At 33.6% G+C, this 23,791-nt stretch overlaps 4 protein-coding genes across 5 annotated transcripts; 3 read left to right on the top strand and 1 right to left on the bottom strand.

The window, feature by feature from the left end:
- Nucleotides 1-61: 61 nt before the first annotated feature.
- LOC138933095 (splicing regulator SDE2) lies at nucleotides 62-1,675 on the top strand. The gene is made up of 3 exons (XM_070295579.1): nucleotides 62-294; nucleotides 531-1,336; nucleotides 1,444-1,675. The coding sequence occupies exons 1-2, from the start codon at nucleotides 193-195 to the stop codon at nucleotides 1,326-1,328; spliced, it is 900 nt and encodes a 299-aa protein (XP_070151680.1). The 5' UTR covers nucleotides 62-192; the 3' UTR covers nucleotides 1,329-1,336; nucleotides 1,444-1,675.
- Nucleotides 1,676-3,551: 1,876 nt separating this feature from the next.
- LOC138933610 (CLIP domain-containing serine protease HP8-like) lies at nucleotides 3,552-5,463 on the top strand. The gene is made up of 4 exons (XM_070296432.1): nucleotides 3,552-3,805; nucleotides 4,136-4,326; nucleotides 4,688-4,786; nucleotides 5,029-5,463. The coding sequence occupies exons 1-4, from the start codon at nucleotides 3,552-3,554 to the stop codon at nucleotides 5,349-5,351; spliced, it is 867 nt and encodes a 288-aa protein (XP_070152533.1). The 3' UTR covers nucleotides 5,352-5,463.
- Nucleotides 5,464-7,584: 2,121 nt separating this feature from the next.
- LOC138933609 (ovochymase) lies at nucleotides 7,585-17,865 on the top strand. Its single transcript, XM_070296430.1, has 9 exons — nucleotides 7,585-7,794; nucleotides 9,391-9,801; nucleotides 9,927-10,630; nucleotides 13,934-14,064; nucleotides 14,135-14,301; nucleotides 14,639-14,811; nucleotides 15,812-16,145; nucleotides 16,268-16,542; nucleotides 16,910-17,865. The coding sequence occupies exons 1-9, from the start codon at nucleotides 7,731-7,733 to the stop codon at nucleotides 17,255-17,257; spliced, it is 2,607 nt and encodes an 868-aa protein (XP_070152531.1). The 5' UTR covers nucleotides 7,585-7,730; the 3' UTR covers nucleotides 17,258-17,865.
- Nucleotides 17,866-18,266: 401 nt separating this feature from the next.
- LOC138933744 (protein FAM161A-like) lies at nucleotides 18,267-23,380 on the bottom strand. 2 transcript variants are annotated; one of them, XM_070296727.1, is made up of 9 exons: nucleotides 23,248-23,380; nucleotides 22,269-22,834; nucleotides 21,888-22,094; nucleotides 21,461-21,619; nucleotides 20,850-21,068; nucleotides 20,208-20,462; nucleotides 19,497-19,619; nucleotides 19,274-19,418; nucleotides 18,267-18,883 (listed from the first exon to the last, which is right to left on the bottom strand). In XM_070296727.1, exons 2-9 carry the CDS (start codon nucleotides 22,826-22,828, stop codon nucleotides 18,470-18,472), a joined length of 2,082 nt encoding a protein of 693 aa, XP_070152828.1. In that variant the 5' UTR covers nucleotides 22,829-22,834; nucleotides 23,248-23,380; the 3' UTR covers nucleotides 18,267-18,469. The 2 variants fall into 2 exon arrangements, with proteins under 2 accessions (XP_070152828.1, XP_070152829.1); XM_070296728.1 differs by having other exon boundaries at nucleotides 22,269-22,783.
- Nucleotides 23,381-23,791: the final 411 nt, after the last annotated feature.

Here is a 23,791-nt window from a genome sequence, read left to right as displayed (position 1 = left end):
GTTTGTCGGATGTCAGATGTCAGATGACAAACATCAATAAAGCTAGTTGAACGATACGTATATCATTAATCTCTAATTCTTGATTTCATGATATTGCGTCCTTAGACAAAAATTCAGAAAGACAAGTTTGAACCAGTTTAGACTAACTTGAGGATTTCTAATAAAAGCAAATTTTGTACAAATCAAGGAAAAATGTTGACCGTAAAAATCGCAGGAGCATCTGTAAAATGCGTTATTAACAATGACACACCGATAGCAGTATATGAATTGTGGCAACGAGTCGAGGAGGAGACGGTAAGTTGTAGATCTAACCTCAAAGTATATCATTCTCTCAACAAATTCTTTTTAATTTTCTTTCAGAAACTTGCAAAAACTTAAAATCTTTCATCAATTATTATTCAAAATTTAGCTATTATTATATTAATTCTCCTCTATACATACATATATATATATATGACAATTAATGAATAATTATATTTATGTATTAATATATCTGAAATATTATATACGAATCATTTGTTGTTATTCAGGGGCTTTTGCGTGATCAATATTACATCGTACATAATGGCCGACTTATGCGGAAAGACGATATTTGCATGAATGGCTACGCAACTATTGTTCCAAGATTGTTGGGTGGCAAAGGTGGTTTTGGTTCCATGTTACGGGCGATAGGCGCGCAAATAGAGAAGACCACGAATCGCGAGGCTTGCAGGGATCTGAGCGGTCGCAGATTGCGCGATATAAACGAGGAGAAGAGGCTGAAGGCTTGGATCGAGAAACAGACCAAAAGACACGATGAGGAAGCAGAGCGCAAGAGGAAGAAACTTGAGAAACTATGCGCTGAACCAAGACATGAATTCAAAGATCAGCGTTACGAACAGGAGAGAGCAAAGCTACCTGAGAAAGTCGAAGATTCAGTCGAAGAAGGTTTTAAAGCTGCTACTGTGTCAGGGGTTAAGAGGAAATCAGAAAAAGATGTTCAACCAAATAAACGCAAAACTATATTAGATTTTGAGATTGATTCCGATGAATTTGAGGATACTTCAGATGATAGTGACAATGATAATAGTGACAGAAATGACACAGCTGTGAAAAAAAGCAAGACAGAGCAACTAACGTCGACTGACAGTGGAAATTCGAGTGACAATGCTGGAAAAATCGATGAAAGCACCGAGAAAATAGGAAGCGAGTATTCCGAGTCGTCGATTAATAATGAGATAAATAATAAAGTTTCGAATAATGAGTTGATGGATCCAAAATGTATTATCGATTCTACAGAGACTCCTGAGGACCAATATGTGGATTCTAGAAAAGAAACCGCTGTTTAGAAATATAAGTATGTAATAGAATAAATATTAACTTAGAATAAAAGAAATAATTAAAAAAGATAAAGCAAGATTATTTTTTAATTATATTCGTTTTTTTTTTTTTGTTTTTTTTTAGATTTGAGTCAGTTGTTTCACAGTGTTACGCTATTATATTCCATCAAACTGGAACCCACTTACTGTAATCCACACTACCAGGAATGAAGTGACTGATTCAATAAAGGAATTTGAATATATATATTAATATATAATATAGATTCATAAATGAGAGATTAAAGAATTATTATAAAGAATTATCACTTCTTTTATTTTTGTGATTTATAAATCATAATAAACAAATTTTTAACATACTTGAATTTCTTTGAAGACACAGCTCTATCGAACAAAAATCTGTGGTAAATTCCAAGCATTTATTTCTCCAGTAAGTTTTATTCCGATTGCGAATAAAATCGCCGATGCAATGATCGATCTTAAGAAATCATTCTCATTCATCCATTGATAGAACTCCATGATATACCTTGCGCCAATAAGGACAAAATTATCGCTTCTTCCACGGCTTCGCCAAGGTTTTAACTGTGCTTTATCTGTAACATTTATTAAAAATTATTTGTAAACCTCAAATCAGGTTAAAATATAATGTAACCTATATAAAAATTAAAAATCAGATTATATAAAGATATAAAACAAGATATGAGAAAACTATAAAAAATTAAAGGATAAAGACATTTTATCTCGTTCCTCTAAATTGGAGAGATATACTTGTCTAATTTTTTTAAAAATGTTAACATACGTTTATATAAAGATAAAAATATAATACATACAATACTTACATCTTGCTACAGTTTGTAGACAAATACCGAGACAAGGTTTACAGCAAGTTTTGCAAAACTTGGGCTGTAATGCCGACAAAATTGTCAGAACGCACTTTTTTACATCAGTTTACTTTATAATCTTGCATTTGATCTGAAGTGATATTTACCCTTCCAGTGATTGATGCGTTATAATTTTTTAATTTCGTATGAGTTTTGTATAAATTCAGAGATGGCAAAGATGTAGAAGTTTTACCTACGAAAGTCATTTTATCAAATTCTGATTACTCTGTTTTTTAGCATCTTGATTTGCTTAACAGAATCCTACGTTGGCATTTGACAGCAAACTCGCATGCAATAGACATTCATATTTTATTTGTCTTTAAAAATATACAACAAAACTAATTAAATTTATTAAAATATATTAAATTTATAATATAATTTAATATATTATATGTAATAAAAAATTGAAAAAAGATTTAGCGTACTTTTTTATGGAAATATATAATTCTTTTGTATGTTTCGCGAAAAGATTTGGCAAGTCAATAAATCATAAGTCAGAATTAATATCATAAGCCAGACTCATAGTGTGAGTGAATTATAAAGATCTATCGGCTAAGCCATAATGCACGTTTTGATACGGTCGAGATAAGGTTGCACGGGCATACCTGTAGGAGATTGAAGCAAATTAAGCGATAGCTACTGCACGCAGTTAAAGTATAACACTTGTCAGGAGACGAGGATTCTGATGTGTGCATAACTTTTTGTGCATAAATGCCGCTGCGATTTTCGGTAAGAATAATTTTAAAATGTCAAATATTGACAAAACAACATAAAAGTTTAAGTAACATTTATATATGTAAATCAATTTAGCTATTTATAATTTTTTTCTTATAATTTTATGTATGTGAAAAAAAATATTTTACAATAAATTGTGGATGTAGTAAAGAAAAAAATAAACAAAAATTGTTTGAAACAGGAAAATATATAGTTTCTCACACAATACTTTAAAATATAAGGTGCATAAAACCTACTTGACTGCTTGTTTGTAGCTTTCAGCCAGGATGCGATCTTTATTATGGTGCGTTATACTTTTCTGCGTTATTTCCATAACATTTTCCAGTAAGTAAGTTTTTTATAATTAAATATTTCTCAATATTCTGCAGCATGTTTACAAAAGCAGAATTTGCAAAAAACTTTGACCTATCGTCTTTAAAGAAATACTTAAAAATTTATTAAAAATATTCTAAATAAATCAAATTTTATCTCGAATAAATGGAAAATTTCTAAGCAATCGATCAAAATTTATAAACAATTAATAGCAATCCTTCACGGGATGAAGCTTTCTGAAAAAAAAAAAAAAAAAAATATTTCACTATTTCTGAAATTAAATGCGTGATACTATAAAATATATTTAATGATTCGCGTAGTCGATGTAACAAAACATCCTGGCTGGCTGTTGCTGGAGCACAGGAGATGCGGCAATTCTAACAGCGATCGTATTATCGGCGGCAAGAATGCCAGCCTCGGTGCGTATCCTTGGATCGCGAGAATAGGATATAGCAAATCTGGCACCGACGACGACGCGTTAGCTTACAGATGCGGTGGGACCTTGATCAATCCGCTATACGTGGTCACCGCAGCTCATTGCGTGGTGAATCTGCCCGAAAAGTATGTAAACAATTGTTATACATAATTAAAAGAAGAAAAATAAAATCAATTAAAAGACTTCCCTTTTATCCTACAGATTAATTAAATCATCCAAAGACCTTGTCATTCGGTCGTTCGAGGATTAATTCGCGAAATAATGTAACTTCGCGATTTATTAATCCTTTGTAATTAAAACGTCAAAGAAGATATTTGTGAATTTTTAATTAAAAAGAAATTAACTTTTAATTTATTTTGTTATAATTATAATTTAATTTATTATAATTATTAATTAATTTATTATAATTTTTATATATTGTAATATTACATATAAAGAACATACATCTCTCTAAGTTTCAAGATCGGTGGAATCCGTCTGGGCGAGCACAACACTTTGACAGACCCCGACTGCGAACGCGGATATTGCGCTGAGCCGGTGCAAGATTTCGTACCGAAATCGATAATCACTCACAAAGATTATAATAAGCCGATGTTCAAGAATGATATAGCTATAATACGGTTGAACAAGCCTGTGGTTTATAACGGTGTGTATATAAATCAATTAATCTTAATTAACCGACTACAATCGATTAATGGACGATTGATCAGGATACGAATATAGTTAAATAAATATATCACATTTTTCAAATTAAATTTTTTCTTAAACATAATACGAAAATTGTGATCTTATCTGATCGCATTTTTAAATAAAACATAATTTTGAAAAATTATGACACAAAATCCATTGGATATCAGGAAATGTACAAAGTAGGCAAAAAAAAATTGCTGTGTATTATTCGAAGGATATAGATTAGATCGTTCTCCTTCATTTTTTAAATGAATCTAGCCTTTATGAAGATATGCTGAAAATAAAGAATCTATTTGTTTGTTGCAATTTATATACAGAATTCGTAAAGCCGATATGTATGATGAGCGGTGAACTCCTGCTGAAGAACTTCATCGGTGAAACGGCTGAAGTCGCCGGTTGGGGGATATACGATATCAGTAAGATATTTTCGCGAAATCTATGCTAAAATATTATTAAATATTTAACATTTATACTTCAGATTTTTGCTTCTTGATCTGCAACAGTGAACATTACTTTTGGTAAAAAATACTAGTATATATATTCCTACATGAATATAGTCTTTTTTTCTTTTTCTTTCTTAGCCATTGAAAATTGCGTTTAGATCGATTGGATCTCATACTTGTCTTTAATTTAAATTTCATTATTTCATTATCAATAGATGATCCGCAACCCAGCACAATCCTGCAAACGATCAAGATACCGGTCGTCAAAATGGACAGGTGCGTGCAATCCTTTAAGAACTTCGCGCAGATGTCGGAGCAGCATCAGATATGCGTGGGCGGTGTCCTGGGCGAGGATTCTTGCGGAGGTGACAGCGGCGGACCCCTAATGAAGGTTCAGAGCCTGAACGGGCTGACTAGATACTATTTCATCGGCATCGTCTCCTTCGGCGCGAAGGCCTGCGGCGCCTCCCAGACTCCAGCCATCTACAGCAAGATCGCTGCATATACCACATGGATCCTGGAACACATATCCCCTTGAAGTCAGACAGGATTGTTCGTTTTAATTACAGTGAAAACAAAATTCGAAATTAATCCGCTCGGCTTTTTATTTATATAGAGAGAGTCCCGTGTTTAGAATAGTTTTATTTAAGAGTGCAGTCATTTTTATTTAAAATATCGTCGGGTAAAGTCGTCGAGAAGATATCTCGTATATAATAGATGAGAATTCTTGGCATTAATTATCTTAAACGTGTGAAAATTGCTCTTGTTATTATAGACACATTGTATTATTACAGATAAATTATAATTGAAGAGTTAACTGTGAGAATAAAGATCGACAAAGAAAATCGTTTTCTTTTGCCATGTGCAGCCAATGAAAATCAAATAAAAACTGCAAGATTTTTTTTCATTCCGCAAGCGTTCGCAAGCAATTATCTTCGAAAGTTGGTTGCAGAAATCACATTCAATAAAAAACTCGTTATCTCGCAGGACTTCGCTAAATCTGCAATTATCTAATCGTTTAATTATTTATGGAGGTAATTAATAGCAAGAGCCACGTGGAGATAAATTAAACGGAAAATCTAATTCTATTAGAATTTACATCTAGCCACAATCAATTTAAATGCATACATATATACATTTGTTCAAATTGAAAACATCACGATCTCTTCGTGCAAGTTGTAATCGCAATACCCGATTCTTTCCGCGAGATTCGCGTCATACATTAATACTGAATATATCAAGAAATCGGGATGTTCCCGTTTTGCATCGCATGATCTGAATTGTATTCGATCACGCACGCAATATTGCGGAGAGCTTTGGTTTTCTTTCTTCAACATTAAATCTGTCGAGGATTGAATCATTTTTTCGCGGAAGCGCACGCAATCGTGACAATTAAATATGCGACAATAGTATTGGAAATATACAGACTTTTAATCGTAAATCTAAAATGTTGCTGGAATACTCGATACAATCTCTTTCTGCGTGTTTTGAAATGCTTCCTGTGGATTTTTAGTATATACAAAAGTTTCTCAGCGTGACGTAGAGATACTATTAGCATAAAACGTTGCGCCATATGATTTAATATGCCAACATTAATGCAGTTTTATTATTTCTAAAATGCACGGACAAACTTATAGTTTTATTTAATTACCAGATATACATATATATACGTTCGATAGTTTGTGATCCACTATATATTATAACATAATTTGCATTATGCCGCTATGAATTATGAGATAACGCGCGTGTTAAGATATGAAATTGCTACTTTGACTCGATCGAGAATTATTGATGACTTCATATATAACGCTATTGATAAAAAAAAAAAACGTTAAGATTGACTTTACAATCATAATATTCTTGCCTACAATTCAGAGATTAACTCCACGTGCTTGAATTTATCGATAGTGAGATTAATGACGTCAAGATAATTTTCCTCTTCCTCGAATTCATAATTCAATATTAACATCGTAAAATTTACGAGCAAACAGGTTCTCTAAAATCTATGCGTCGTGGAAGGTAAAAATCGGAAAGCAAATATTGGGTCCGCTTAAATGTCTTCAGATCTCATAAGATTTTCGAATCTTTCAAGATACGCTAATTTTTTATATATTTCAAATGTTAAAATTATGATAAAAAACTGGAACAAATTAATTGATGGTTTATCAAAATTTATGTAAATATTAAAAGTATATGAAGCTCTGTATTATGTGTTACGTTACACATATATAAAATTATAAACAGAAAGAATAAGTACTGTGTAATATGTTTTAGCTATTATCTAAAGATACTTTTCAAAACTTTAAACGGCGCTGACACGAAAGCAAAGAATGACGAGGAAATCATCACCGGCTTATAAATCAGAAGCGGACTGGGGGGTTGTATTTACGTAGGGAAAGTCCCAGTCAAAAATAATCACGGCGTTTAGAAAGAAAATATATAATATGTATATATATATATATATATATATATATATATATATATATATATATATATATATATAACGTATAATAAACGCAAAATAAAATACAATAAATATACAAAAGCTTACTAGAAATAAAATTATTTAAAAGGATTTTATTTTCTGCAATATTTTTTCTTCTTTTCTTGGAATATATACTCTACGTCTAATTGTGTGATAAAAGCGCAAATTTTCCGATGATTCCTCGATTGGTCCGTCCCTGCTAATTAGCTAGAGCTAGACGAAGCCTGCTGATAGTGGTGGTGGGGACAGTTGTTGACCCTGGCTCCGGTTACTTTATCATGGGCATCATCGTCAGTTAGTGTCCTGGTCTTCGGCGCGAAGGCATAAAACGTAAGGAACTGCGCGTGATCGTGCGAGTCCTGCTGTCAAAGTGCGCTGTGATTGTCTCCCGGAATTTTGTTGATAATAGCAAAGTTGAATAATTTATCGAGGATGCCGACGTCGGGTTCGATGTTCGTCAAGTTACTATCATTACTGATTGTCAGTATCAATGCGCGTAAGTAGATTTCTTAAAATGTATTGAAAATGTAAGATATAAATTATAAATCGATGTTAGTTCAGGAAAAATAGCTGAGAGTTTAGTTTATAATTAATTAAAATTTGTTTAATTCTTTCGTATATATTTCTCTAGAACAATTTTCTCTCTAGAAAATATTAAGGTATCGTAAAGACGTTGAAAACATGTTCTGATCTTCCAGAAGATTTTGAATTTTTTACAGATATTATTTAAATTTATGTTATCTGGGCTCTTAAAAGGCAGGATCAAGAGTGGCTCGAATTGTTTCATCAAGGTTATTGATGATTCAATTAAGTCAGTTTCTGGTAAATAAAATTAAAAAAGAAGAGAAATTTAATAAAGGATAGAGTTCACGCATTGTATGATATTATCGCAAGCCATCTAAAATCCTTTTCAAAAAAATAATTATCATAATTTTTTTCTTATTCAGAGATGACGTTGAATTCAATCATAATGACAATTTATAACAAGCTATTATATAAAATCTTTTAATTTATAACATATATATTTGCTTATAATTTATAATCTCAATATCTTCTTAATATACATAATTTTTCTCTTGTAATTCTTTTTTTATTTCATGTGTGCGATGAAAGAAAATAAAGCGTTGATCGTATCCAAGGTCGATACTGTATATATACCACACGTATATAGCATCAACACGTGATAAAATATACCTGAAACCTCGTTACAATTGTTCATGTATCTAAAATGTTGTTTCAATCATTGATGTAAATTTAATCATCGCGGAATGTGATTATCCGGGTTCGTGACATTATTAGTTATCAATTTATGACTATGTTTCCGCGAAAAGAAAGGTCAGATGCGAATTTTCCATCGATTGCCTCTCGTATCGTACGGGACATTATTTTGCGTTACATCATCAAATTAATAACTAACAACGAATCAGGAGACGGATATACCAACGGAAGCGACGAAAGATCATGCATGGATCAGCTTTGTTCAATTTTGCGCATATCGATGAATCTTAGGATAGATCTCGATTTACAAATATCTCTCGGATCATCCAAAGATAATATCTATTAATGTGCGCGTATATGTATATGTTTATATTATCATTAATAATAATCAATAATATAATCAACTTTCTATTACACACAAATAAATTTCGTAAATTATAAAATATCAGTAATTTATCGTATAAATAACACATTTCTCTGCAATTAATATTTATAGTATTTATCACATTATACAATATTAGATTATACAAAAAACCGGAAATTCTTGATGGTTAGCATTATAAATATAGCTAGACAAGATGATTATAAGCTATAGAACAACGCGTATCAATTATTAAAACGGCGCAATTATGCAAAACTATTAACATTCAATTTAAAAAGATTTTGCGCAGACCATTAAATGCGGAATCGTTACTTTTGCTAACACAAGACAAAATTAATTATTAATCCATGGCGTTAAAAGTTACGGTTGGATATGAAGTAAAAAAAAAATCTTATCTGTAATTCCGATATTAATATACGTTACGCGATTAATTACACATTTATACCTTTTTTATTTAAAAACATTTCTTTTCTTATTCTGTTTTCTAAACAGAAAGTTCGCGGACGGACTGCAGAGTTGACGGCCAGGTGGGCGCGTGTATATCTGCTCGCGAATGCCCGATAGTGTCCACCATCCTGCAGCAATCGCGCGATCAAGCGATCGCTTACCTGAGGCACAATCACTGCGGCTTCGAAGGCAATAATCCGCTGGTGTGCTGCATAGGCAACGCGAATATCAACATTCGTCCTAGCGAAACTATAATCCAGAATGTCGGATCCACCCCGGGATGGAATCCACAACCATCTAGCTCGCCGATTAACGAAACCATAATCCAGGTCGATCTAGCGGACAATCCGTTGTTGCCGAGAGACTGCGGCCGAGATCTGTCACAGAGGATCGTGGGCGGCGAACGCACCGAGCTCGACGAGTTTCCTTGGATGGCGCTATTGGAGTATCAGAAACGTGAGTGGAAAGAAAGAGAATCCAAAGAGCGAGATGTCGGAAAATGTCTCGGAAAATATAAATCGATTGTAACACCAAACGCATAAATTATAATCTCATTGAATGTTCTTCGAATGACATTACAGCCAACGGCAGGACGACAGCGTGCGGCGGTGTCCTGATCAATAAGCGCTACGTCCTTACTGCCGCCCATTGCATCAAGGGCAAGGATCTTCCGCCCAACTGGCGGCTGACCAGCGTTCGTCTGGGCGAATACGACACCGATACCGAGCGCGACTGTGTGCAGGACAGCGAAGACAGCGTGTTGTGCGCCGACAATACTATCACCGTGGGCGTAGAGGAACAAATCGCTCACGAGGAATATCGGCCGTTGTCGCGGGACCAACGTTACGACATCGCGTTGCTGCGTCTCAGCCGCGATGTAGCGTTCACCAACTTCGTCAAGCCCATCTGCCTACCGTCCAACTCGTCGCTCAACGGCAAACTCGTTGTAGCCGGTTGGGGCAAGACGGAGATCCGCTCGGCATCTAATGTCAAGTTGAAGCTGGCATTGCCGCTGGCGGACAAGGATCAGTGCGATCAGATCTATAGCAACGCCGGCGTTCGGCTGGGCTACGGACAGATGTGTGCGGGAGGTCAGAAGGGCAAGGACTCGTGTCGGGGCGATTCGGGTGGTCCTCTTATGTCCGTCGAGAGGATCGCCGATGGCACCGGCAGGTGGGCCGCCGTGGGCGTCGTGTCCTTTGGACCGTCACCCTGCGGCATGCAGGACTGGCCCGGCGTCTACACCAGAGTGGTAGACTTCGTTCCTTGGATCATTAGTAAACTAAGGGATTAATATAAACATTGTATACAAAAGAAATCATTTTTCTGAATATTGCTCCAAAGATTCTTTCCAGAGATTGGATTAGAAATAGAATTAAAATTACGCCAATCACACAACGTATTTCTGCAATCTGAAAAAAAAATTGCGTTAGTAGAATTAATGGGAGCCTAACAAATATTCAATTCTACGTTATTAAAATAAAGTAATATATAAAGAATTGTGTTCAAATTTTCTTTGACAAAATTGATGAAGAGAATGCATAGGAACAAACTTTTAATTATGATAAATGTGTTATTAATAAGACAAATACTCGATATTATAATTGTATAATAATAATCAAAATTTAATGTCTTTTTCTTGCGTTAGCATAAAAAGTTGGCGCAATAGCTTATAGCTTTGATATTGAAAAATTAGTCAATTGTATTCTCTATAATATCCCATAAATATACTCAATACTAGAAAGAAATTCAAAGCTAAACGTTGTTAATTGCTCATCTTTTTATGTTCATTTATGATATATACTCATAACAACGTTTTCAAATACTTTTATAAATTTTATTTAAATAAAATGCAGTTTTTTGTATAGGTTTAGAACAAACATTGCAATATCAATAATCAATAAATCGATATTATAAAAATGTTATAGTTTAAATGTATGAACGTCAGTATGTATAATGCTGAAAAAAGCGATTTTTTTTTTAAGTTTTTAACAATGCATTAATAAAAATAAATTTTTTTTAAATGTATTGTATTAATAAAATCAAGTTTTACTTTTTCTTATACACATATATTTTATATATTTTAAAATAATTTTCTTTCTTTTAACATTTATATTATATATGTATAGAATGTATCGGAAAAATCGTGTTAAAAATGGAAATGAAAAAAATTCTTTATGCAAATGCAAATGTAGAATAAAATGTTTTTATACAAGCTTTGCATTCGAGAAAACACGATTTTCTATGCATCCTGTATATAATCATGTTGTCAAATCTTTGATGCACTTTACGTAAATATCTATATATTCGAAAAATGTGATGTTTACCATTATCAGTAGATCGCGACGTTATTTGCAATATTCCTATCGGCACAATTTTATTTATTTAATATTAAATAAACCAACATTGATTTTCAATTGCATCAATTTTCGAGGAAAACGACAAGAACTTGCAATTAATATTGTCGCGAAAAATTATGTTGACGATACGTATACTCGATATTTGCAACGTTATTTGCCGCAGGGTTATCAACGCGCTCGGGTCATTAAAGAAGTTAATACAAAGCATCTCAGTAATCTTTGCGCTACGCAAATTTGATATCATCAAAGCCTTCATGCAATAACACGAATTAATCGAGCATTTCATTCTAATGTCAGTGATTAGCGCATGGTAGCCGGAATGAGATTCAGAAAAAGAAAATATGTCAACTCAGTGTTCGATTATTAATCGTTATTTTATAAAATTAGCATTAAATAATTTCTATAATTTATTATATTATAATTATTATATATTTTTTAACGATAAGCTACGTATTTTTGACATCATGAGAATCTTTGCAGATAAACAAATTTCGTGTCTTTTTTATTATCGATTGTGATAATGAGCTGGAAGACTGTGCTATTTTTGATGAATGACAATAAAGGAGAATACTGATATTAACTTTTCTCAACCAACATTGATTAAAATTATATTTTATACACAATCAATACAACAACATAATACGCTTTCGATCATGCAGTAATGTTTCTGGGAATTTTCTGTGATTACAAAATTCGCGGCGTCACCGATTCTTGGTTTATTTATTGCGAAATAGCTTAAAATTATTATCTTTTAAATAATCTGTAAATACGTTATTAAACATTATAGTATATTTATGAAATCATTATATCATATAATACTCTTTTTAAATAGTTTTCTATTTTTCTATTATTTTTTTTCTAAATTAATTATTAATTATGTATGATACTGAACTTAATATTTATTTGATACAATAAACTTTTTACGTTATTATATTTAGAGTCAGGATCAAATAGAATAGGGATCACCACGATTCTTATTATTTGAATTCACTAACAGGTGTCTATTTTCTATATATATTGGTTCTAAAACAATACTAAAGCAATATTGAAGGCTGTAAAAAATATGCTGATTTCATAGAGCTCGAAAGTTTCAATAGACAAACAGGGCAATAAAATTTGTTTAAAGAAGAAACGGAGAAAAGAGGAAAAGTAAAACGTAGCCCGAATCCAAGAAACCTTTTAAATGAAAAAAGAGAAAGAAGAAAGAAATCAGGTGAGGACCAGAATCAAAGATGAGAATAAAGTTCGCGATACTGCAAAATTGACATAAAAAGATTAATTTAAGAAATTTACTTATTCTTTTTTCAGCAAAAACCATTCTATTTCAAGAAATAGGTCGTTGAAAAATATAATATTCTAACGTTCAACCGGCTCTTCTTTTTCCTTTCCTTTTATTTTATTTCCTTCTATTCTCCATACAATTTCTTCACGTGAGTTTTGTCCCTTCGGAAAAAATTCCTATGACTTCTTTTTATCTTTTTTATTTTGATCTACAGATCTTATTTATAAAGACGGTATCAATTTTCTTTCGAAAGAAGGAATGCCAATTCAATTCTACTCTTCCAATTCATCTCTTTTTATTTTGATTTTTCATAAATGTAAATATATATTTACCCGACTTTTTTCTGATTTACTCAGAAATTTTAATGATATGCATAATTTTCAATCAATTGTATAATAGAGTACAAAATAGTTGTGATTTTGGGATTAAATATTAAGAATTTAACATGTATTAATTTTCAAAGTTTTAAAGTAAATAAAAAAAAAATAATAATATGCAATATGAAATAATATAAATGATAGATAATATATGGAGTGTAAAAAATAAAAGATTGCCATGATTCTCTGTATTGAAAAATCACCATGTTTTTCTTGATCAAAGATCGTTTTTATATTTATTTGGGAAGATATAAAATTCACTTTACACACATACATATCATAATATTACTATCTTAAATGAAACGTATCAACACTAATGTCTCGAGTGTAACGTCAATTTGTACGATAGCAAGTTCAAACCTCGAATAATAAGGATAATTTGAAAGGACGACGACGGAATTTATCAAGGAAAAGCTCGTGCTCGTTTTCAATTTCTTTGAAATCATACGAATTGCGAATGGCGATACAACTCTCTAATCGGCAGCGAATCATGAATCACGACCAACGGTTTATCGGGATAATCGTCCCCACCAGTTTTCACGATCCAACAGATTTATTAAACTCAGCAGGTAGCGGAGGAACTTAGTCGATCGCAGCTCTCGGCGGATGAATCCATGAGTTTTGATTCCAACAGATTCCAAGTTGACTCGCGTTACTGTGCGATTTTGTGCACCCACGAGGCTACAGATCAGTGCGAATCGTAAGTGGGACAATCGCATTCTCTCGCACGGAATGCGAATTTTTTATTCAAAGAGCATCCGGCGATAACCTTCGGAGCGAAACGAAAAAAATCTCCGGCTTGCTTTGATCTGTGAGAAAGAGAAAAAGAGAGGCGGACTTACGGGAAGAATAATTGCTACAAGATATACTACAGAAATAAACATGATATTCATCAGATTATTTGTCCTTTACCTGGCTATAACAGCTATCGATGCACGTGAGTAGTTCTTTAAATAAAACATTGCTATTTGAAAAGAGACTTAAAATAGATTTTTTTCTTATTTCTTTATAAGAATAATTTTTCTTGAATACATTTTGCATCAATCTGACATCTACAGTAATATATCAAATGCATTTTTTATTTTAATTTATATCGATTTTAATTATTTAATTTAAGATATTAGAAATTATATATTTTGGGATACGTATATATATAGCTGAAAATATATATCTTTCAATTATTCTAAATAAAACTTGAATTTTACGTTTAAAAAAATGCTATTTATCGATAAAAAAAATTTTTTATTAATATAAAGAATAATTTACTTTTGCAGAGAATGAATGCTCGGATAGTCGCGCTACTTGCATTAACATCCGTAATTGTGCGAATATTATAGCAATCTTGAGGGATAGTCCGAGACCACTTTCGCCAGAAATTTTGCAAATGCTTAGGGATGCGCAATGCGGCTTCGAGGGCAACGACCCGATGATTTGTTGCGTGAGTCAGGTAACAATTCTATTAAATTAATTCATTAAACGTATATATTGTATATATAATATAAAGTAAATTCAACTTAAACTAAAATTTCACAAAGTAAACTTTTTATTTAAAAATAACATCTCAATTTGAAGTTGACTTGAAATAAACCATAAAAAAAGTAGAATGAATAGAAATGTCATTTGAGAGCTACGATTACAGAACCAAATACACATTTTGTGCGACTAAATTATTTTAGTAACTTTTATATTATATTAATGAGATTCAAAATTCTTCATACGCTCCCGATTTATCTCTAATTTTTGTGATATAAATCTATGATATATTAGAAAATTATTTATGAGAGGGAATCGATCGTTTTTTTCATCGTATTAAAAATGTCGACATGTTTTATCAAAAGCTTTAATGCGTTTCGAAGAAGTCTCTATCACATCATTTTTCGTGTGTATGTGATATATCAGATTATACATGTATTGTTGCGCTATGGCGTTATTAACGCGACGATGTCATCGTTTCACAAGCCGCGTTTGATAGCCTTCTAAAATAACGCGCAAACAGGTTTCTCCGACTTCTCGACTTTCCGTTTCCCGATTTCGTTGTATTAGTAGGATTCCTCCCCGTTTAATCTCCACTCGTTGAAGTCTGAGTGAAAAGTTCTGTTAAAATTCCATTTTTTTTTATTATATAGTTTGTGCAAAACATAAACTATACAATAAAAAAAAATCAAGGACTGTATTGCGATCAAAGTTCTTTCCATTTTGATTTTGAAAAAGGATTCTCCAAATGAGATAGTAAACTACAAAGAAATTTCTACGCTCGATCTCTTCATTTTGAAGAAATCTAAATCTCCCTAAAGCTTTCCGAATCGTAAAGCCGTTGATTACAATAATAACAGACGTGAACGTATGATTAATATAAATAAATGCAAAATAAATGCAAAATATTGTAAATCAAAATTCGAATGTATCGCTTCTCTAGATTATTTATAACATTACATATTAATCTTTAGAGACGAACTACACTACGACCAACACTATCTACAATTATCACGCTATCGCTACCAACAACGACGAAACGCACAATGGAGCAGGAAATCGACGTTTCCTCTCCGCCAGATGTTACGAATCATCCGAATCTACGTCTATTGGATCTTCAAAAATGCGGACCCGTCATTCAGCAGAAGGTGTACGGCGGTAATAAGACCGGAGTCTTCGATTTTCCGTGGATGGCGTTGATCGCGTACGATACCGGAAAGCCAAATCCGGAATTCCGTTGCGGCGGTACAGTCATCTCCGACCGATTTATCCTCACCGCCGCTCATTGCGTCACTCAACTTCCAGCGGGTAAAGAGAAAGAAACTCTTATCGAAAATATTAAAAAAATTTTTTTTTAAATAAAAATTTATAAAAAGAAATTAATTTAAAAAGAGTAGAATTTTTACACAATCAAAATCGTCATATTTCAGATATTAGATCGCTGATAGGCGTCAGGGTGGGAGATCACGATATAAGCAAGGAACGCGATTGCGATTACGACGAGAATGGACTTGAGGTCCAATGCGCCGAGAGATATCAGGATTTCGGTGTGGAAAGTTTCTACTATCATCCCGATTATACACGAACGAAATTGCAAAATGATATCGCGCTCATTAAATTAAATAGTTCTATAGACTTCAGACCTTTGAATGTCAAACCGATTTGCTTGCCACTCGGCTCTACGGCATTGACGATTCCGAAAAAGGTGAGAATATTTTTGTTACCCTTGTTTTTCATCCGTAAGCATATCAAATTGAAATCGAATCAAATTCAAAGATTTTTTGCTTTCTGATAATTGCATTATTCTGAAATTCTACTCATTGATAGTCCTCCCTTCATCTTTGTGTATCTCTCCAATGATGCTGTACAATTTTTTTAATTAAGCTGAGAAAATTCAAAGTAAGAAAGGACAAGCCGTATATTCATTTGAAATATTCCATCAATTTTTTCGAAAAAGGCGCTTTTTCCGCTTGTTTAAAAAAATTTGTTTTAATTCGGAAATTCATTTCTCAATTTTTTCGAGAGGAATTCACTCTCTCCCGATTTCAAATCTTCTCGTTTCCGATCGATAGGCGATAGTGACCGGTTGGGGAGCGACGGAATTGGGCCCGCGCAGTCAGGACCTTCTTCAGGCGAAGTTGCCGCTGGTGCCAACCGAGCGATGCAAGGAGGTGTACAAGCGGTCGACGCAGATTTGGTACAAGCAATTATGTGCCGGCGGTCTGAACGTGGATTCCTGCTTCGGTGACAGTGGCGGGCCTTTACAAGCCATCGGTATATACAATGGCAACACGATACGCACCATTCAACACGGCGTGGTCAGTTACGGGGTGAGAGAGTGCGGTACCGCGGGTATTCCGGGGGTCTACACCAGGGTTGCTTATTACATGGACTGGATCCTCAACACGATGACGGACTGAGGTCGATCGGGATTTTGTCGCGTCAAAAATCCACTCCGATAGAGACGGACATCGATTCTTTTCCAGTTCTCCGGAAAGCGCGTCTTTTGTCTCGTACGTATTTCTGGAGATTCGCCGGGCATGAAATACAATAATTTAAATCGCGACAAAAACAGGAATTGGAATTCCGCGGGATAATTGATAATATATCAATTAATTGAATTAAATTCTTTATAATTAATATAAATCGAATAATTGATTTCGAATAATTGGCAGAACAAATAAAATTGCAACGATGAAAGAAGGATAGAACTTCAACGCTCGAAAAAGTAAGCGATTTAACGTTTGCAAAACATAGACATTTCTATTGATGAATATTTTTGAATAATACAAGTAAATATTTTTATTATAATTTTTTTTTTCATTGTTTTAATCTTTTTATTAAATTAAAGATTATATCTTATTACCGGTGCAATTTTATTTCGTTAGAATCTTACGAAATTTTGACTTCGAAAGCTAAATATAATTCAAAATATGTTATAGTTTTTGAATGATGAATGTCTTGAATGAAAAGAGCAAAAAGAGAAAGAAAGGGCAAAAGAAATTTTCTACTTTCTAGAGAGTAAGACACTTTATTGTGCTGAACTGATATGCATATTTATGACTTAGTGTTAATATGTCATATTGTTTGTACTCTTTATAATATATCGTTTTTTTTCGTAAAAAAAATGCGTTGCGAAAATATGTTTTACGAAATGCAATTTTCTGTCAACCACAATAACATCCGACTTCCCGAAATGATCACTATTATTTTTATTTAAAATGATTTTTTTTGTATCGATTTAAAATCATTTTCCATTTTATCTTTCACGAGAATATCAGACATTTAACTATAAATGATTATTAATTTATGAATTTTTATAAATAATTGTAAATAAGAAAAAAGTATATTAAAGAAGATACAATTTACAAGATATATATTATAGTAATGTAAAATATATGTAGATAAGCATATTAAGAAAAAATTAATTCTTTTCCTTCGTTAATTTTAAGCAAATTTTCAATTAAAAGCTCAGCTATATAATTTTATCATATAACATATGCTCTATTAACTATATATTATAATCAATCAATATAATACAAATTTGAAATTTAGAATATCTTCAGAAGAATTAAAGATATCAGTTTAATTTTTTTTTTTTTTTACTCTTTAGCGATGACATTGCCCTCGTTTTACAATGCATCTTCGTGTTCCTCGCTGCGAGATCGCTCGTCGCTGCTCGTCGACTTACGATCCTCGATCAGTTCCGCCGTTTCGTTGATCGACACCTTGAGCGGGCCGCGATCGGTCTTCCTCTTCGATGTCGAGCCTTCCGATTTGGCCGCTGACTTATCGGAGGAACCATGCGACGACTTCGATGATGATTGGCTCGAGGAGATTAGAGTGCCGGAAAAGCTGGTCAACGATCCTGAATTCGGTCTGTAGTTGCTAACAAAGCTCATGTACGAATCTAGACTGCTCGACATGGGCCTTTTCGGCGGCTGCTGCTGCTGCTTTCTCTTCTTCTTCTTCTTCTTCTTCTTGCGGATGTTGACGCTCTTTGGAGAAGTTTTCTCTTGTTGCGCCATTACAAGTGACTGGAAACTCTATAAAATTTATCGCATAAAGCGTAGTTTACACGATGCTTCTGAAGAAATCTATTAGTTCTTCAAATGTCTTGTACATAGTTAATATTATTATTACCTTATCATTTTTCGTTATAAATTGCATATGTGATTATAAATTTAAAAAAATATATATTTTCTCTTGTTTTATGTTGAATTTAATATAATAACAAAGTAAGTAATAAGATATTAATATTATACTCTCTGAATGAAGTATGTTAATGCGCGCTTAAAGTGTATAAATGAAATATTGCCTGTTTAAAATGTATATTTCCTTGCCAGAGAAGATTATAAAGTAATTGATAAATATACTATTTGTTTCCGCGATCCCGGAAATATTATTTCCGTGATGACGCATAGAGCTTATTATACCTGGGAATGCCGTTCGAACAAAGTCGGTATTTGCGTCACGCGATCCAGCATCATCTCCATGTGCAGACGATGACGCTCGGCCTGCTCCCGCGCCTCGTCCCGACGAAGAGACGTCCGTATATCCAGATCCCTGTCATGCTCGTGCCTTGTTTACGCGACATTACATCAATGTCCGAATCATGAAAGTCGGAATGATTGGATCTATAGATTGGATTCTGCGTACCTCGCAGCCGATCTTAAGGCCCTCCACGCGGGCTTCCGACCGATCAGCGTCTCCCTGAACTTCAGTATCTGCTCCCGTCGTTTCTCCTCCATTCGTTCCCGTATCTCGCGCTCCAGTTTTTCTCTGCGACGAGTTTGCGATCGTCATTTACGCGCGTGAATTCCCCTCTGATTAAAGCAATTAGAAATATGCGATCGGTATTTGAAAAATTAAACTTACACATTCGGCAAAAATTTCATCGTACGAAAATTTTCTGCATCTCTATTACGTTAAAATAAATATCTCTGCTTTTTATGTATGTGCAGAATAAAAAATAATCTGTTTATCAATCATTTTCCATAAAAAAAAAAAAAAATCTTCTTAAACGCTACTTGTGTTTAATGTTATTTTCATTAATATTATTAATATTATTTTCTCATTTATTCCTAAATTGAAATTAGAAGATTCTGTCAAAATAAAATCTATTTAAAATTAACGAAGAAATAATATGTATTTCCTTATTTAATTGCACTCCTGAAATGTAAATTATCAATTTCACGGTGTATGTGTGTGATTGTTTAAAATTACTTAATTTTCGATATCCCGACAACGAAAAACAACCTGATCTTTTTCGTTAATTTTCCACGATATCATAAAATTAATTCTTCGATATCACTTTATCTAATATTAATCCTATAACATATTTTTTTTTATTGAATCTACAGATCGTACCGGGAAGCCTGACATCTCAGAATCGCGGCCAGATTGTTTCCGCGTGAGGACATCATCGCGGACGTCATCGCGGATCTGGTTCTATCGGACGCCGTTGTTGTCGTCGTCGGAATGACGGATTCATCGTCATCCTTGTTGGACGTAACATCCTGCAAATGTGCACATGCGGATTTGACACGCTCGCGTCTCGCCATCGACGGCGGCAAGGAGGAGGATTTCAGCAGCTCGGCGGCCCTCACCCTTTTCTTCAGCTGTCTGGAATAGCGCGCAGAATTTTTATAATCTGAATCTAATCCTCTTTAACTCTCGAAGAATTCTCAAGTAATTCTGTTAAGCCATTTAACTTTTTTTGAAAAAGGTGGATTCTAAATAATTCATTGTCCCAACGGTTTGAATCGTAATTAAAATTTGTATCCGTCTGTAAATTAAAGATTATACCTCGATGTCTACCCGAGAGGATAGGCAATATTTTCCGGGGCATTTAAATAACGGTGCGATTTCGCCTTCTTCGCGATGTTTGTATTATCAAGAAAGAGAAAGAATGCGCGAGATGCCATCTAGAAATACGCGTAAAGATGTCCATTTAATTTTTTTCCCGTATGAAAGAAAATAAAAAATTCGACAGAATGTTGGGGGACTGACCTGTAATACTCATCCTCAAGCATGCGATCGTAAACCTCAGTGCCGAACAAGTTTCTCGGTACAGGTTTGGCCTTGAAGCGCGAGGAACTGCTTTTGCTCGAGCGGAGCTCGGGGCTAGACCTTGCCAAGGAACGCCAGGCACGTCGTTCGCACTCTAGCTTGAAAGGTCGCACCTGTGACAGCAAATTCAGGGCGCTCTCCTCGCGAACAATGCGACTTCTGGAAATCAGAAATGCGCGATATATCGATTATCATAATTCATTTTTATTTAAAACTATGATAGATGAATCTATTACACATATTTTAAAAGATAATAAATATAATAATAATATAATAATAATAAAGATAATAAAAAGATAATAAATAATAAGTGTTATAAATCAGCGATTAATTCAGCCTTAACACTGCTTGAGAATTAAAATAAAAAAGAAATACGTATCACAAATTACATGTATATATATAATTATATAGAAAATATATATTAAAATATATTAAAATATAATGGAATTTTCAAAACTAAATAAAATTGACATTAAATTCGCGAGAAGTGTCAAAGTATTATGCCGTTCTTTCATCCATATTATAAAACACGAAAATTACATGGCTCTGACCTTTCCTCTTTCTCGGCCATCAATTTGTCATAAAGCGGTATCTTAGACGTAATAGGAATTGGTCTGACTCGTCGTTTCTTCGAAGGACTCTTTTTCGCGTTATCCTGATTCATACGCTCGGTCGCTTCCATTTCCGTCATATATTTTTCCGCTTCTTCCCTGAAACAGAGTAAGATTTTTTATGTTAATTTATATGGATATATATATATATATATATATATATATATATATATATACATAAACAGGATAAAACGATATATTAAAATAAAATAAAAAAATATAAGGATTAAATTAGAATTATAAAAATTAATCAATGTATAAATTATATCGAGACAAAAAGGAACGCTTGTAAGTCGCGTTTATTGCCATTTTTAAATACAGATACTTTTAGATATCTTTTGGAAAATTTGGTTATTTGAAATTGCACCTTAATGTGAAGCTAAATGGTTTGGGCAACGTAGGGTGCCATTCTTTCGAGCTATTAGGCGGCAAACTCTTCGTCTCGATGCTGTCTTCGCCATCACTATCTACGCTATCGTCACTTTTTGATCCACTCCATGTACTCCAACTTTTATTAGCCGCGAATATCTCTTTATTGCGCATAGTTTTCGTCTCCTTATCCTTGTCCCTGTATCTGGAATCAACATCGGGAGTCAGTGAGCAATGATGATCAAACGATAAAATAAAAATCGACAAAATAAAATAAAATAGTATCGGGAATACCTTAGAATAAAATTAAATAGTAAAAAATACACTTGAACATTAAGATTTTTATCTCAATCGCTTTCTTCGATAATTGATACATCACCTGTACGTTAGCAGATCTTGATCCTCGGCGAGACCGGCGAAAGTGCCGGACGGAAAAAGTATCGGGCTGCTGGTCCTGGACTCTTCGAGATAGCATTTCTTACCATTCAACTTGAGATCATCGGCAATGTCCGACTTGATATCCTTCGACTTCGTGTTCTCGTTTCTTGTAATCGACAATCGCGACGGTGGCTTTTCCGCCAAATCATCCAGTGAATCCCTCAAATTCTGTAGAAGTAGCCGTTGTTTCCTCCTCAGATACTCGACTCTCTGCTTGAATTGCTCGTTTGACAGATGGTGTATCTGCCCGTAATCCGGTATGCTCTTCATGAATTCCAGAAAGTTCTCCAGGGTATCGCGCGGACTCGACGATTCCGAGTTCTCAGCAACGGCAATCGGTTCGCTTTCGGCAAAGTTGATTTTTTTTACCTTCTCCGACCTTCGACTCCGCGTCGACGACAGTCGAGGACGTTCATATGAAGGAGTTGGTTGCCTGCTATAAGGATCCACCGGCATCTTCACGCACGAATGGAAGAAAGACGTTCCTTTATGCTCCGTCATGGTTTACTGAATTGTGTACGATATGGTATGATATAAATAACAATAAATATAAATAATAAAGAAGAGAGTCTGTAACTTTTAATAAATTTGACTAAAAAGGAATATTTTTAATATAAAATGAATTAAATTAATTTAATCAACATTGTTAAATAAAAAGAAATATTGTAATTTTTATAGTTTTATACGATAAATATTTCAGAGTTATTAAAATAAATCTAGCTGTGGTTCTTTTAGCATATTTTTGTTTCTCTCATTCTTTTTCTATTCATAAATGTGTCTTTCGTGAATATATATCTCAATTGCTTTTGACAAATTAAAAGACATTTTTTTCTCTTCTAAAATCCATATATGTAATCACGAAATTAGATATATATCTATTATTAAATAATCTTACTATGGAGGAGTTCGTTATTAATCACCTTTCTTAATTATCATTCGAAACATCAGCCGAACGCGATTCCAGTTCAATCCTGAAGGCAGAAGGTTTGCGATCGGATGTTGAAAGAATCAAAGATAACGACGTGCTGGCCGCTTCGATGACCATTACTACCTGTCGACTCGGCCAGGAGAATCAATGCACCTGGCTCGACATCGCCGTCGTCATGGTGAAGTCCACGAGAAAGTGCTAACGCCCTGCAACCAGTCCCCACCAAGATATGAATGGCGTGCGAAATAATCGATTTTCTTCGGGGTTCAAGGTAAAACCCTCGTGAATGTTATCACTGGACATACATATACATACGTACAAAAATTGTTAACCTTTTTAATCGAATCAATTTATGGAGGAAACAGATATAGCTAAAAAAAAACAAAAAACAGCTAGATTTATTAATAGCTTCAAAATACTTATCGCGTATAAAACTATAAAAAAATACACTATTTTTTTTTATTTATCAATATGATTAAGCAGGACGTATGTATTATTATGTCTTTATTTTCAAAAGATTTGTAGTATTAATTATC

The sequence above is a fragment of the Polyergus mexicanus genome, unplaced genomic scaffold, assembly GCF_030449975.1.
Source record: "Polyergus mexicanus isolate NDT 795.1 unplaced genomic scaffold, iyPolMexi1.0 SCAF_5, whole genome shotgun sequence".
Taxonomy (NCBI): Eukaryota; Metazoa; Arthropoda; class Insecta; order Hymenoptera; family Formicidae; genus Polyergus; species Polyergus mexicanus.
The sequence above is the reverse complement of the archived record's forward strand: the minus strand, read 5'-3'. Positions and strand labels throughout refer to the sequence as shown.